Source organism: Psammomys obesus, unplaced genomic scaffold (assembly GCF_907164565.1).
Source record: "Psammomys obesus unplaced genomic scaffold, mPsaObe1.curated_primary_1811, whole genome shotgun sequence".
NCBI lineage: Eukaryota > Metazoa > Chordata > Mammalia > Rodentia > Muridae > Psammomys > Psammomys obesus.
This window is the reverse complement of record NW_026585643.1, coordinates 3493882-3511188: the sequence shown is the minus strand read 5'-3', so window position 1 is coordinate 3511188 and position 17307 is coordinate 3493882. Positions and strand designations below refer to the sequence as shown.

General features: G+C 38.0%; 1 protein-coding gene across 2 annotated transcripts in view; it reads left to right on the top strand.

The window, feature by feature from the left end:
* The window catches only part of Xpo4 (exportin 4), a 93223-nt gene that overhangs the window by 42656 nt on the left and 33260 nt on the right, over positions 1 to 17307 (top strand). For both annotated transcript variants that reach the window (XM_055616926.1, XM_055616933.1), the window contains exons 7-9: positions 9951 to 10063; positions 15189 to 15346; positions 15590 to 15764. In XM_055616926.1, coding sequence (XP_055472901.1) covers positions 9951 to 10063; positions 15189 to 15346; positions 15590 to 15764 — 446 coding nt within the window. The remainder of the gene's footprint in view (positions 1 to 9950; positions 10064 to 15188; positions 15347 to 15589; positions 15765 to 17307) is intronic.

The following is a 17307-nucleotide window of genomic DNA, read 5'->3' as shown; positions in this document are numbered from 1 at the left end:
AAGGAAGGAAGGAAGGAAGGAAGGAAGGAAGGAAGGAAGGAAGGAAGAAAGAAAACTGCTTCCTGCTCTTCCAGAGGATTCATGTTTGCTTCCCAGCACCAATGCTGGACAGTTAACAACTGCATATCTGGCTCTACAGGGTTCAATACTCCCACCTGGTCTCCATGGAAACCCATATACACATGCACAGATACATATAAATATTAAAAAAGAAAGAAAAAAATTTGAGACACTGGCCTTCATCTCTCAGTTCTCCTGCCTCAGCCTCAAAAGTTCTGGTGTGTATCACTGTGTACCCAGCTAGGAGGTACATTTTTAGTTGGTACTCTTTTTTAATAATATTCTGTTGAGTGGTATACCAGTTTTTATTTATCATTCATCAGTTAATGAATAGTTGATATTTTGTGGCTTTGTGTGTTTTTGATCCACTTTGAGTAACTTTTCTTGTATAGCACATAAATAGATATCCAGGTGTTGAGGAGGTGATTATTAACTAGAAAAGTAGAAGAGCCTGGTACAGTACCTTATTGGTCAGTGAATAGTTGGTGCCTCTGTAATTACGAAGCCAGGTCATACTGCTCTTCAATTTGGAGTACTGAAGAATCCCTGTGGGAGAATTTATTTCTTGGAATCATTTGGCTTATAAAAATAAATATACTTATTCATCTTACCACTTAGGCATTTACTTCATTACCAACTGCCGTATACATAAGTGGAGAGTGAGCAAGTCATAATTGTTGTGTCATTGGTAGCACATGGGAAGAGACCAAGGCTACTGTTAACCCTGAAGAGGGCACAAGAAGTTCTCTACAGCAAATAGTTAGCAGATCCTAAATGTCAGTAGTCATCTAAACAGAAATGCCTGACTTCAGTGTTCACAGTAATATTCTCTATAAAGTGCAAACAGCTCAAAGGTCCATCAGCTGACAAGTGAATAAATAAAATGTGGCCTATCCATATAATGAAAAATTATTTGTTAATTAACAGAAATAACATACTTATACATGCTGATACAGGTAAACTTTGAAAACGCTGTACTAAGAGTCAATTTTGAAAAAAGCCATTTAGGGAAAATGTTAATACATGATTGCATTTATTTGCAATGTTCAAAACAAATTGGATACAGAATACGTAGAGGTTACCTAGAGCACTGGTGTTTGGGAAGATACAGGAGGTAACTGTAAAGCATACCAAACTTTTTTCTGGGATTATGCGTGTGTTCTAAAATTAGATGTGTCATGGTACATAACTGTGAATGTAGTGAAACTATTGAGTCACTGAACAAATTGTAGTATGTGAACTATGAGTCTGTGAAGCCTTTAGAAATATCTGGCATGCCAAGGCTTGTCATGCTGCTTCACTGGTTGCTTGTCCGTCCCTCTGCCTACCTCTTAGTTTAATTGTATTGGAGGGAATGGTTTGGAATGGAGATAGAACCTGGGGAGTCATTACTGTGATACGGGCCATAGTCTTAAAAAAAAAGAAAACCAAGGACACTGAGACCAGCTGAGTACATGGGAGAAGCAAGCCAAGAGAATTGGGGAAGAAAAGATAAGTTTAAAATAAAGATAGTTAGCATCTGTTTCCAAGGATTACCTGGAGATTGTTATAAATGCATCTCAAATCTTGTAGACTTAATTGAACCTGTGGAAATCTGTTTAGAGGGAGAAGGGCAAAGGTGTGCTTAGAGATTGAATCATGCCTAGTGAGTAGAGAAAGAGATAAGGTGAGTGTAGAGATTCCATGGAATATCAGCTGTGCTGCCTCCAGACTGGGAGTTTGATTCAGGGTGTGACTCATGTGTACTTGAAGTAGTGGAGAGGAGAATGTTTATTGTCCTAGGGAGAAGAGAAGTAAGGATTTCCGAAAGATGTGATGCTGTAGTGTTAGGCTAGTGATACAGTGATACAGATGTTCAGATAGCGTAGACTCGGCTGAGGTAGTTAAGGAAGGGAGGAAGCCGTTCATGTGGGGGCATGCTGTTATGATACAGGGTTTTATTAAATTCTGGTTGGGTCAGCTCTGTCTAAGATGGTTTTAGACTGGAGGAACACAGTGTAGAAATTGGCATCTGGTAGAATATTTAAAAATGTAAAGCAGTATTTTGAAGTATTTTCTTCAGTCCTGAGTAATTTGTTTCACAATTACTGTTTTTATTGCTATCTTATATGATACATTGGAAAGAAAGTAGGTAAAGTGTAGAGGAATTTTAATTCAGAACATGGCTGCTCTGGCAAGAGATCACATCCAAAGACCTTCTAGGTTTGTTCTGTGTGATTCGGCCAGAATGGAAACATGCCTTTAATTCTGGAGACAGAGACAAGCAGATCTCTTGAGTTCAAGGCCATATATATCTCTGGTACAGAGCAAGTTTCAGGTAAAAAAAAGAAGTTTAGGTCTAGATCTGTTGGTACATTCCTTTAATCCCAAACAATGAAGGTAAAATTAATTTGTAGAAGGAAACATCCATGTTTGAAAGTGAAGTCTAATTGAGTAGCAGAAAAAAGTGATGAACCAGAAAGATTTGACAGAATAAGATAATGCCCAACTCCCACGAGGAGGAGGAAAGCGAAGCTACAAAAGGGGCAGTGCAGAGAGGAAAAAGAGGCAGTTTTATTGGGACAGTAATAAAGAGGCAGGTTGCAGAAGAAGAACACAGCTGAGGATGGAATGAGCCAGAAAATGAGAAGGAGCCAGAAGATTAGAGCATATTGCTTGAGTTAGTTTGAGGCCGAGCAGAGCGATTCAGAGGCGAGAGAAATCAGGTTGAATAAATCATCTGGGAGAGGAATTTACGCCTGAATAGCTGAGTTGAACCAGCCAGCCCAGGCCTCAGTAAGATCAAGAAAGGGTGAGCTTATTAAGCAGTAACTGTCAGAGGTTGAAAACTTTCTAGGCCTGGATTAGATTGTATGGAGGCTAGAAGCTTCCAGGATTAGGCCGAGGCTAGCAGACAAAGACAATAATCCAAAACAGCAATTGAAACAGGTGAATAGAAGTTAGAAGTTACTTTTACAGTAAACTGAATAATCAGTACTTGAAATTATGTATGCATTGTCCTTGTCAGAGGTGTTTCCACATTCTAAAAAGAATAAGAAACACATTAAAATAATAAGAAACACATTAAATAAGAAACACATTAAAAAAGAAACAGCAGAGTTTCTGACTCTGGACCATTGGGAAGAGTGAGTCATTGAACTACAGATGCTTTAGTCTTTGTGTACAGTTAATTATGTTTATTTGTATAGCTCTTTGTTCTTCCTGCCTGCCTTCCTTCCTTCCTGCCCCATGGTGTACCCTGTTCTCCCATTGGCTCTAGACAGTGCTGTAGCTATCACACAGTGCTTCTATGTCATTGCAATACAGGGGTGGTTCCAGTACAGGGACATAGAGCAGTGGTGCTCAGAGACAGAGAAAGGAAGGTGAACCAAATTGTTTGTTGCTTCCAAAGCTAGTTTACATTCTCTTTCTAGCCCCACACCGTGTTCACATAGTACTTTGTGTGGTTTAAGTTAGTGCAAGAATAGAAGGAATGGATGAGTATCTTTTTTTAAAAAAAGTCTAATATATGAACTTGCTTTTATAGTCTTATCTCAACTGCTTAGAAAACTTAGGCCAAAGATGTCTTAGAAGCTGAAGCTTGTGTGTCAGTGGCAGCCTTGCTTGGTACCCCTTACATTTTGGCTCAGGAATGTAATTCATTTATTCAGTTGTAAGTTTGGGCTAGTCAGATTTAACTAGTATAACTATATTTTTCAATAGAAAAAGATTCATTTAAAATTAATTAACACTTGTAGGGAATTCTGTCTGCTGAGTTCTTAATTCCATGAGCCAGCCTAGGTTATTTTGGTTCAGTCATTCTCTATGAATGCCACAGTAAGGCAGTCACGGAGTGTGCTCTTCAGCTTAGGGTGTAATGTTGCTTAATTTGGAAAGTGTTAGTGGTGTGAATAGAGCTGCCCTATGAATTATATAGGTTTTTTTTTTTCCCCTGCTTTAGGTTTAACTGACAGGTGAGTCATAAAGAAATCAGGACTTATGTGAAGAGTTTTGGCTTATTGAGTCCTAAACTGAATCCCCGAAGACCTTTCTGTGCATTTTAACTTAGGTAGCAGAGTCTTTGTTGTTTTTAGAAATCTGGTAAATAGAGAGCATATCCTGACCATGTGAGTTTAACCCTTTTCAGGACTAATTGAGGCAATTTTTGACATATCTAGTAAACCATTAACAGATTTGTATTCCTAATTGCACTGGTGAAATGGCAATACAAATCGGTTATCCTTAATGGAAAATACTGGTTCAAGCATTTGAACATACAAAGGTGGTTTTAAATGTTCTTCTAACAGTGCTCTTGATAGTGTTGTATATTTCTTTAGATGAAGATCACATATATTTGTTTACATAAAGATCACATGTTCTCATTGAAAGAGGCTCAGATATTAGGGTTAACACTGTGATTCCAGTTCATCTCAGCTTGAGCTGTTTTTTGTTTGTTTTTAATTCCTTGAAAGAGTGAGCATGGTGATTGGATGAAAAATGGCCCCCTTAGGCTCATATACTTAAATGCTCTGTCCCTAGTTAATGGAACTGTTTTTTAAATTTTAGGAGGTGTCACCTTGTTAAAGGAGGTTTGTCACTGGGTTTCAAAAGCCCATGTGTTCCTAGTTAGCTCTCTTTCTTCTTCATACTTGTGAATAAAATATGAACTCCTAGCTACTACCTTAATGCCATGACTGCCTGCCTGGCTGCTGCCATGTTCCCCACCATGACGATAATGTATTAGCCCTGTGAAAGTGTGAGCAAGCCCTCATCAATGCTTTCTTTCATAAGTTGCCTTGGTCATGGTATTATTTCCCACCAGCTTTGATGATTAGCATTGCAGTTCTAATGCATAAAGAAAGAAAGCTAACTGGGAATGTAGAAAAGAGCTTAATGGCATAGAAATGTAAAATAAAGGGTTTGGGTTTTCTGCGCCCTTTCTAGCTACCAAATAATGGCACGGAGACCAATTACATTTGTTAGTAAGCTTCAAGCACTATAATTGGGCAGCTCTTGAGCTATTTTAACTTATCCACGCTAATCTGGACTACTTCCCAGCCATTTGCCCTGTTATCTGCCATCTTAATCTTGCCCTGGCTGCTCCTGCTCTATCTGTGTCCTCATATCAACTCTCTTACTGCCACCTACTCATGGCAGCTTTCTCCTCTGTCCCCCACCTGGGACCCTCCTCCTGGGATTGCAAGTCCCATCTTAGTTCTCCTGCCCCACTGTAGTTTGTTCAGCTCTTTATTAACCTGTCAGAGATGATAGGGAACAATTTTTACACAACATAAACCAAGAGATGCTTTAATAATAATGACAGTGCCCACATCTGGACTCATCCAGATCTGTGGATACAGAAGCCACCATGTGAACACACAGTGCACAAAACCATCCCCAACAGAAAACCCCAAGCCAACCTCCAAAGCAGCATCCTTGTCATCAGTACCGAATTGTGTATGGTTTAACTGAATAAAAGTAATGTCAGAACAATTATTATATACAGTTGAACCAGGATGCAGCATTACTGCATATACCTGTGGTATATAGCTGAATTGAGGAAGCAGCCTAAGCTAATGTGGGTAAGAGCAGTCTCTGTATATGGCCACGCTTAAGGCCATGAACATGAGGCTGTAGGGGAAGCTAGCTTGGATAGTTTCTGTACAATATCAGCACTATCAATACACTTGAACCAGAACAGAAAGCTTTGCTCTTCCCCTGAGCCTGTCCTATGGAAGGTTTTGCCATTTTCATGGGTCTAAGGCATTGGTGGGGACCTTAACATAGCTTTTCTGATGTTTTTTGTTGTTTTGGGTCTGTGGGTCTTTCGTAGCCAAGGAGAGCCTTGAACTCCTGATCCTTCTGCATCCGACTCCTAAGTGCTGGATTACAGGTGTGTGCCCCTCCTGGGTTGGTAACAACCTTGATCCTGATTCTGTAAGAACTGTATCTTCATGATTTTGAGCATCTGCTGCATTGTTTCCCATAGCAGCTGTGCCATTTTGCATTATTCTTGCAATGTACAAGAATATACTGGGTCTTCCATGCCCTGTATCCTCATCTGCACTGGTCTTTGTTTCTGTGGCCATCCTTCTGCCTGTGTCACCCTAGTGCTGGGATTATAGGCATGTGTTCCCAGTTTATGCAGTGTTGGAGATTGAACCCAGGTCTGCACGAAGGTAGAGCGATCACTTTACCAGCTGAACCACATTCCCATATTCTTCATTCTTTCACCATCACAATGTGATACCCTTACTGAAGGTGTTGGTAATAAACAAGAACTTATTTGCATGCATGTGTAAGGACCCATGTATTTTCAAACTAAAGTCCTTCCCTATAGTTGAGATGGATGTACTTGCTAAGAGCAGTCTGTTATTCAAGAACGTGACACAGAAGACTTAGTAGGATTAACCAGTGAGAGTCACTAGTAGGGAGTGATTAAACTTGTCCTCTGGCTCTTGGCCTATTTTGTGTTTGTTGGTCCAGTAGTTACAGAATAGGGCAGGTGGTATGGATGTGTTTTCTATTTCTCAAGTTTGTGGGCTTTCTGTGGAAAATTTGAGAAGCTCTTTGTGGAGGGGGTAGGGAATATAGACTTAGTTTCTGCTCCAAAATACAGTAGAATTTAACATGCAGCTCTGGCTGATTTTCCAAGGGATTAAGATAGCGCAGAGTTTGGAAGCCTGGTTGAGTTTTAGCACCTTAGATCCTTTGCTAGAACCTGGCTGGGAATGAGTGGGCTTGTGCTTAGCACAGTGTCAGAGCCATGCCCTGGGACACAGGATTAAAAACAGAATGCAGCTCTTTATGGATATCTTATAAGGTTATATTTTGTTGGTTACAAATGAATTATATAAAATATAAATTACACACGTATTTAAATACTTAGAAAAATAAAGCTCAGGAAAATTTGGGATTTACATATATTTGTTTTGGTACAATAATAGCTGTTTACTGCTGTCGTTATTCTTGTGCTACATAAACTCTACCTTCTCTGTCCTACATAAATGAAAGTTTGTTTAGAAATTGATCAGTCATCGACAGACCACTCTTGTATTGATGACATGTTTTTAAAAGGTGACCAATATAATATCTATACATTAGATAATATCAGAACATGTTTCTTTAGTCAGTTCGAACCAAACTTTGTGATTGTGTAAAAGAGCAATTGTTTATTAAAGTTATCTTTTAACCAAATTTGTTTTATTTAACATTCAAATAAATTTTTAATTGAAAGTACTTTATTGTTATTGTATGAGAGAAAGTCAGCACATGCTGTCTTGGCACAGAGCTCAAGTACTGCGATACGTGTAGGGTCAGAGGACAAGGGTGCCAAGTGGTCTCCCTCCTGCCAAGTCAGGCAGGCCACCAGACGTGCACAGCTAGTCGTTTCACTTTCCGAATGATTTTGCCAGTGCTCAGCTTTTATTGTTTAATTTTTGTTCTTTTGAGACTGGGTCTCTGTGCAGCCCTGGCTGTCCTGTAACTCACTATGTAGACCAGGCTGGTCTCAAACTCACAGAGATCTGCTGGGTGCGGGCATTAAAGGCGTGGGCCATCACGCCTGCCTCAATATTTTTTAGGGCATTATTATAAGAGTAGAGAAGTTAGATTTCTAGATTCTGACCATTGTGATTTTATCTGTTTTCTTTCTTTCTTTCTTTCTTTTTTTTTTTTTTTTTTAATATATTCTACATGAGAATTACTTGGGGTAGAAATAGCATTTTGAAATACCTTAAAATAAAAAAATTGAGAATTACAAAGTAAAAAATTGTATTACCTTAGTTCTTTATTACCTTAGTTCTTTATTTTGATATATATGATTTATCTACATATATTTCGATATGTCTAGATCTGCAAGTATGTGTTCCCCTCATAGTGCCATGGGATCTCTGTACTATACACATCAAACCATTTCAGGTCATGCAGCACTTAATAATTGAGTATATTTCATTACTGACCTTTCCCAAAGGAAAAAAAAAATTACATTTAATAAAATGGCACTAAAACTCAAAAGATAAATGGGTTTGTTTTCTGTTTCAGAAGGTATAGAGCCTTTATTTCTTTACCCAGATACTCTGTTCTGAACACCTGCTTTATTGTTAATGTCAAAGGCATATCAAAGAGAATAGCTAGTAGACTACTTTTGAAATAAACAATAAATGTTATCAGTAAATCTTTCAGTCTGTTTTTCAAAAAGATAATCAGACTCCAGCTTGTGTGTTGTATTGACTTTTAGCTAGTGCCTTTGAGGATATAAATTCACTTTATATAGGTACCTCTTAGGTGTTGGCTGGTTGCTCTTTGCACAGCTCAGGCTTCCTTCCCTTAGAGTTTTATTCTTTGTGTCCACAAGGGGGCAGATAAAGGAAGAGAGAAAAGCTTAATGAGCCTGTTCAGAGTTTTACTTTTATTAGTCAGAATAGCAGGAGTTTGGGGATGACAGAAAGAAGAAACAGTGATTTCCTTTCTTAGTATAATTCAACCCTTCCGACCCCACTTCAGAGACAAAAGCATTTTCACAAGCAACCCTCTTTTAAAGAATGATTTCCAAAGCTGGGCTTGGTGGTGCATGCTTGTAATCCCAGCACTTGGGGAGGCAGAGGCAGGGAGATCACTGAGTTTGAGGACAGTCAAGGCTACACAGAGAAACCCTGTCTTGAACCCCCCCCCCCAAAAAAAAAAAAGTTTTCCAAAGCGTTGGTACAGCCTTCAAGTTTTTTCTGTAAATAATTTCTCTCTAAAAATGAGTTGGATTTAAGAAAATGTTAGCATTTGAATATATGCCTGATTTTTGCAGTGTCATCTTAGATACCTCTATTAAGATTTCTCATTGCCTAGATCAACATTTGCTTCTCAAAGAAGCAACATTTCCATTCCAGGCAGCCTTCTCGTTTCGTAAAGCCTCAGTTACTGTGACAGTGCCATTGTGTGGAGCACATTCATCATCATCTACAAATACATGGATATGATTGTTAATTTATTTACAGCAAATTTATTCTGTTTTAAGCATATTTGATATCGAATACCTCACCACCTCATATACTGTTTAAGTCTGGAGAATTTTACTTAATATGCGCATGTGTGTGTGTGCATTGGTGTACATGTGTATGTGTATATGTCTGTGTAGTGGACAGAGGACAATGTTAGAAGTCATTCCTTGGGAGCTATCCATACTGTTTTTGAGACAGGGTCTCATTGTCCTAGAACTAAGTGGCTTTCTGGCCGACTAGTATGTCCTGGGGATCCAGGCCTTTCTGCCTCTCTTAAACCTATGGGAATTTTAAGTAAACGTGTTTTCTGTCAACTGCTTAATCCTTTGTTTTGACTTGGTGTTAGACTACTCTGACCTCAGGGTTTTGGGGAGTTGGGGTTGTTTTATTGTTGTGTTTTGTTTTTTTTTTTTTCCCCAGTATGGGTCATAGTTGGTCTTTCATGTTCTTTTCCTGTGAACATATTTTTTTTTGGAAAGCTTTTTTTCCTATAATCTATATGAGGCACATTTTGTGTATATGATTTTAGCTGTTTAAGACATTGGGTGAAGTAATGGGGCACATTTTCAGAAATTAATTCTTTGTGTTTAGATTCTGGTGTCTGTTTTTAAGTCGTGTTTTTTTTTTTTTTTTCCTTCTGTTGCTCTCTTAAGGTCTCTAATGTCAAGATTTCTATATCCCCACAGTGTGACATACACAATGACTGAAACCATTATGTTACATTCCTATAACATTCTTTTTTTTCAGCACTTAATGCCTTTTATTCCTTAGCTTCATGCATGAATTATGTAGCATATGTGAAGAGGCTTAAACTGTTTCCATTGCATTCTTTCTTGCTGGCTGCTGTTATATTTAGGGTATACTTATAGTTTAGACAAAGTAAGAATGTTATTGTTGTTGACCTTGACACTAGATAACTGGGCAGACATTATATAGCTATGTTTGAATCCTCACAAAATGTGCTGTTGAAGCCAACAGAGTCCTGGCGGGAGACTCTTCTGGACAGCAGAGTTATGGAGCTTTTCTTCACAGTAAGTCCTAGTCCTCAGCTCTGGTAGCAAGGGACGTGGTGAGAGGAAATGCCTTTGTGTTTCTTAAGTAAAACAAAACAGATTTCTACTTTTCAACGTTGGTGTCTCTTCTCACTAACTGACCCAAGAATTATATGACAATGTTCTCACTACCGTACAAATACTGTCTCATTAATAAAGGGCTTAGATGCTGCAACAGTACTTCTTAGGCCTTATCATCACCAGACTCCTGTACATTCCTAATTGAGAACTTTGTACTAGTTCTTGTTTGTGTGGGTTACATAGCTACTGTTACCTAATACAGTGTTATCCCGTTACAAATTCAAGCTCATAGACACAGAAGAAGATAATGGCACGAGTTTTGGTCTTTGTCTAAAACATAGCATGTTCGTCCTTCCTTCCTTCTGTTCTCCCCTCCACCCCTCTTCTCTCTCTCCTTCTCTTTCTTTCGCTTTCTCTTTCTTCCTCTCTTTCTCTTATTCTCTTTTTCTTTCTCTCTTTCTTTCGTTTTTCTGTTTTGTTTGTTTTGTTTTTTAAGTCCTGAACTTGGCTCTGTAGAGCAGGCTGGCCTTGCTGAACCTCACAGCAGTGCTCCACCTCTGCTTCTGCTGGGATTACAGGCATGTGCCACCACAGCATCTTCTTAACGTAAAAAGTAAATTGAAAAGTTCAGACTGAGAACTTTAAAAATATTAACAAGATACTGCTGTATCATAATATAAATGACCTCAATGAACAAATACTTTGGAAACAAGGGTAGTGAAAATAAAACTACCATAAACGGGTTTTGGTTTTGTTTGCTTTGTATTTTTGCAAATCTCTCTAGCATCTAGTTTAATAAAAGACAAACAGATTTTCCTGTTTTTTTTTTTATTTTCTTATTTTTAATTATACTTTATTTACTTTGTATCCCCCTTCTAGTTCCCTCCCTCCTCCCTTCCCAATCCCTCCCTTCCTCTCTTCTCCACACACTCTCCTCCCCAAGTCAAGTGGGTTCCATAGTAATAGGAACAGGGACTGCTTCTGACATGAACTGATTGGCCTGCTCTTTGTTCACCGACCCCTGAGGGGGGAGCAGCCTTACCAGGCCACAGAGGAAGACAGTGTGGCCACTCCTGATGAGACCTAACAGACTAGGATCAGAAGGAAGAAAAAGAAACCCTCCCCTACCAGATTTTCCTGTTTTATATTTCATTCAGTTGGTATTGTTTAAAATACCAACATTGTTGGTATTTCACATTGTTTAAAATGTGAGCCTCAGAAAAATCCTCTGTGAGCGTGTATGCAGCACATAAGAAAAAAGAGAGGTGGTTAGTACTCTTATGGACATGGTATGCAGTGGCTTAGCTTGAGGGATCCCTGAACTATGTTTTGAGAACTGTTCCCCTAGTGGACTATACTCACAAGACTTGAGCTAAGTTAATATTTAAAAGCAATTTATCTTAAACATTTCAATTATAACTTAAAAAAAAAGGCCTCGTAGTATCAACTAGCTACAGGAAGCCAGCAGTTTATTCCCACATGTGCCAGTGAGTTTTAGAATTAAAATATATGTGTGTATTGGGCATTAATTTGCAGTTACAGAATAGGTGTATAGTTAGATCAATGACTTGTACAAAATAAAAATCAATAAAATCTAGGTAAATACCAATTAGAAAGAAAATAATAAGACATTTTTATTTTTAATGTATGAGTGCTCTATCTGCATGTACACCTGCATGCCAGAAGAGAGCACCACCCTTTATAGATGGTGGTAAGCCATTATGTGGGTGCTAGGAATTGAACTCAGGACCTCTGGAACAACAGCCAATGCTCTTAAACCCTGAGCCATCTCACCAGCCCAGAAAAAGACACTTTTGTTTAATCTGAATCACTATAGTTTATCTTTTCATGTATTTTGAAGTATGAATGAGCCTTTTGTGATTGAACCATTTAAAATATTTCAGTAGTGTGATATCTGTTTTAAAACGTCCAAAACATGTTTGTTCATCCTTGGGCATACACAGAAAATGCTTTTTCTGCTGTAGTGGCTTGTTTTGGAGTTCTGGAGATTGTACCCAGGGTCTTGTGTGTACCTTTAAGCACTGTGCCACTATGCCTTGTCATGCCCTTTATAAAAGATGTTTCCTATGGAAATGTTCAATCTACGCATTAATCACCTTATAGTTTCCTTTTTAAAATCAGAGAAAAAAATTTGAAAACATAACCAAGATCCAGTGGTACTTGCAATTAAATTTTAAGGACTTTGTGGGCCACCTCATCTAACAGGAATTATTTTGATGAGTTCAAGTTGACTTCTTTGTATTTGCTGAACAGAAAGTAGGCCTCCCTCCAGCAGTTTGTGAATAGGTGAAAAACTTGCTGGCCTGCTGCAAAAACTCCACTGGGTCTGAACAGCTGTCTAGATAAATCAGACAGCTGCTCCTGTCAGCTGTGAACTACCACATGCAAATAACTTTGAATTCAAAAGTTAACCCTTTTCTATTTTGTCATTTTAGTAGTTTGAGTGTAGCTCTTTGCATTTTAAACAATTTTAATTTGTTGCAAAAAAACACGATTTAATCTTTCCATTTTAGTTTTGCTAAATATATTGTCACTTATTAGATATCATTATTTTGCTAATTTCAGTAGATAAATATACTGTTGCACAGAGTGAAGACTTGAATTTATTGACCATGTCTAAAACTTAAGATGATTTTGATTGCATCGCTCCTCAGAAGTTTGCAAAGTTGTCAAGTTTTTCTTTTCCTCCTACTCTCTTAGACAACACTTTTCCTGATTGTGACTCTGGTATTTTGCCCTCTGTGTGGTTAGTAGCTTTCTTCGCTCTGTGCTTTGCTATCTCTTCATACTCCACACTCTCCTTACCTCATAATCTGCATGCTTACTGGCTATTCCTATGTTGTTGGCACACTGACATCTGTTGTTTAAGCACATCAGACTTAAGCAGAAGTCTGTCCTTGGTGACTTGTGCCTTCTATATGCCTATTCGTTGAATGGCCTCTCCGTTTGTCTTCCTGGGTGTCCATCTAGACTTGATCTCTCCTCTCGTTGCTCCCTTTGTATACAGAGGTGGTAGATCAGTTTTTTACTTGTTTGGTACCATTTAGATTGAAGTCCATGCTTGATTACGAGGGAATGTTTTCATAGTGCTAAAACGAGTAGACCATAAAACTGTATCCGAATAATTATGTGTTTAACATGAGTTTTATGTGGCCCCTATTTCAGGAAGCAAATTAACCGTTCGTATCAGGAGAGTTATTTTTATTTTATTTTAAATTGTCAACACTAGTTCTTTCATTAAGCACATTTTTTTCTTTTGTATCTGTCTTCATGCTGGTTCAGGAATGGTCACCAGGCTCCTGTGTGGAGCAGATTATGTGACAAGTTTCTTTTGTCCCACCCTGAACTCTATATGTTGGTAGAATCTGGCCCTGGGCATCTCAGTGAACTTTTGATTAGGATTCAGAGCACAGACACAGATTTATTTATTTATTTATTTTTATTTTTATTTTATTTTTTTTTAAGATAAAGAGCTTAAAAGAATATATTCAAGAGTATGCAACCAAGACGTACATAGGATTATGTGTGTTATATTTTGAATTTACTGTGTAAAGCTTAAAATACATTTGTTTATAGGTTGGAAAGTATTTTTGTTCTAGACCAGGGATTGGCAAGCTCTTTCTATGTGCTCTTAGGGCCCACAGTGAATATTATAGACTCTGTATATAATATGGTCATACTCAACTCTGTCAGTGTAGTGAGGAATCCCAAATTCAAAATAAACAATCAAGACAAGCTAGTAGTCTAGTAAAATTTTGTTGATGGTTGTTAAAATTGAGAACTTTGTATAATCTTTGATATTTTTTTTCTCTGAACTGTGAAAACACGAGAAAAACCTAACCTCTACATCCACCCAGACATATATAGGCAGCCAAGTTTGGCCCATGGGTCAGTGGCTTGCCAACCCTTGTTCTGGATCAGAGTATAACATCTTAAGCCTATTCACAAGTCATTTAACTATATTTTTAGGGCTATTCTACTGGTTTAAATTTCTAAATTTGACCTTAAGAAGCCAAGAGGGGAAGGTTAGTGGAATCAGTTCTCAAGGATTTACAATGTTCACTGTGTCCCATACTGTACCAGTGAATGCATTTCAAAAACAAAACATTCTGGTTTCAAGTAATTCACAAATGACTGACAGAGTTGAAGACAGTGTAACCTGAAACAGAGAACAGTGGTTCAAAAAAGAGAGGGCTAGAGTGCTTCAGTTAAATGCCTGTGGGAACTAGCAGATGGCCAGTTGGACTTGGACATGAAGATGAATAGCCCCTTAATCATTTCTTCCTGGCATTTTCTGTTGTATTTTAATGTTAGATCGTAGAAGTGGAATCTTTAATATCTGAAAACTTAGTTGTACTGAAGTTAAGGAGCAATAGAACCTTTTCTTTAGAGAAAGCACTGTGTAGTGGATGAGTATCAGTATAACATCATTGAAATAAAATCTAGTTGCATAAATAGATTTATGTATTAGATACAAGTTTTATTTAAAAAAACATTTAGTATTAATAGGGATGATTTGGGTTAAAATGAAAGTCATACAGATCAGAGTGTCTCAGATTTTATGCATTTGCTCCCTGTCTGTAAATGGATGACGTTCAGGGATGGACAAGAGATACCTTTGTTGGTTTTCTAAGTGTGCAACTGTTCACTTCCTCTAAGGCAGCATCTATATACTGGATTGAACTTGTCTGCTAACTTTAGCAAGAAGCTGTGGCAAGGCATAGTTAGCATAATACAGATGACTGTCGTCGTTGCTGTTTTTAGCAGAAGCAGTATGTCTGACTGGCTAGCATCTGTTTTCTCTCCTTGTCGTAATATGCCGGAGACAGTTCAATTTTCAAAATGTAGGTAGCCCTCAGCTAAACGGTAACTGATATGTTTAAACTCATGGCCTATAATGTCAGTTGGACTGAAGGATGATTTTCGGGTTTAGTTTAACTGAGTTCTTTTCTAGAAATGACCAGCTACAGTGAATTTTTCTCTTACCTCATTTGACATGGTTCACACGTGACCCCTACAAAAGAAGAGTTTATTTTTATGGATTAGTAATTCTTTCTAACAGGTACATCGAAAAATCAGAGAAGATTCAGATATGGCACAGGATTCTCTGCAGTGCCTTGCCCAGTTAGCTTCTCTGCATGGACCCATCTTCCCCGATGAAGGATCCCAGGTTGATTATCTGGCACATTTCATTGAGGGTTTGCTGAGCACGATCAACGGGTAGGTATGCTCATCTTCAGAGCTGACAGGGAACCTTCCCTTTCCTGTGGTGATTAAAACGGAGGTGGGGGAAAACACTAAGGATTTCCAGCTTTTTCCTGTTCTCTGTACTGAAGTAGAACCATGTGGCTAATCTGAAATTAATACAGAGACAGGCCTTTAAGAGTGAATGGGTGTGATATTTTTGTGTGGAAATGTAGCTTGTCTGCTACTAATTACTTATCCTCATTCCTTGGTTTATAGAATTGAGATAGAAGACTCTGAAGCTGTGGGGATCTCCAGCATTATTAGCAATCTGATAACTGTGTTCCCTCGGAATGTTTTAACTGCCATCCCCAGTGAACTTTTCTCCTCCTTTGTTAACTGCCTCACACACCTCACTTGTTCTTTTGGGCGGAGTGCTGCGTTAGAAGAAGTGGTGAGTGACTGCTCTAAGATCCATCTCTGTCTGTGTCTCGTAGGAAGTTTGTGCTGCCTTTAGAGCTCTGTCTCATGACAAGCATTTTAACTGAGTACTAGTGGTTATTGTTAAAAGTTACATTTTTGTATGTAAAGTAGTGCAGAGTGTATGGAAACATTTCCTTTAAATTTTTGTGAATTTAAGTTAGCCTTGGAAATTATAATTTTGAGATAATTAGAATTAAATGTTTTGTTGAATAGCCCATTTTAACAGTATTTAACAAGCCTACCAAGTACTGCTAAATTATATATAATTAAATTTTATGTTATTGTAATACTTCTATTTATGACTTATTTGGAAATTATGTGATGTGTATTTAATGCTGTATTTTGGTAAACTGATTTATAGTCAGAGTAAGACTGGTAATACTAATGATTTTGGGGGCAGGTACAATTTTTCAGATGCTTTCCAATTTCTATCTTTAACTTCAGGAAATATTTATTAAAACCTTGACAACACAGATGCTTTGTAACAGTTACTGTTATAAATAACTACAGTGATCATTAGAAATAATTGACTTATTTCTACAAAGTGGTTACTTAATTGTTGAAATTGATTTTTCTTGTTATAAACTAAAAGGAGGTTAAAAAAAATCATGAGAGTGAAACACTATTTGTAGATACCTGTTGGAATTTCATGTTAAATCCTGAATTTAAGTCTTACTCTGGCAGTGTTTGGCAGTTGTAAAGCTTCTGAGCTGTTCAAAGAGTTAGGGATCTGGGAATGGTTGTGTTTCTATAATTAGGTGCTTTCAGGATTTAATGAGTGGATTTGAGCAGGGAGGACAGGGCTTTGTGTGGTGGGAAACTGCACCTTAGAGTAGTAGGTTTACAGGCATCGTACATGGAATTTGCATTTCTCAGGGTGGTAGTTTTTGTTCTAAACATGGAAGCCCATATTGAAGTTAAATGTCTCAGCTTAGGCAAAGCCCTTTCACAGGCTCAGACTCAAATGTGAGGTTTCATGTAACATGGCTTCATTGTGTTCCTCTTGGTTTTCCCCTTTTGGGCAAGGTGGATTCAGGATTTAGTATATTGGTCGCCTGTTTAGACATACAGCTACCTTAGGTTCTCTAAGAGGGCTCTAGATTTCGTGGACTGGCTAGAAGATATGTAATATTTTTGGTTTGAAGATTTTATCTTTGAAATTTATTTTGAGCAGGAGATTTTCTCTCAATTTGGTGTAAAAGTGTCAGAATACAAGAAGCTAAATCCACTTTCAAAGAAGCAGATGCTTCTTATGCCTCTCTCAGGAGGAGGCATGCTATGCTCAATGCTAGGATGTACCTAATGGGTTCTGCTGAAGAAAGTAGTTCTTTATGTTTTTTAGTTCTCTCTGTTTATCTGTTTATATTTGAGTTATTTCTAAAGGCAACTGGCTACTAATTATATAGGACAGAAAGAGTAAAGTTGTCTGAAGTTCTGCTGTGATTGTGGAGGCCACCTTAGGAAAGCCTGGGAAGGTTGACGGTTGAGGAAGAGTTAAAGGCCCTGTCATGGGG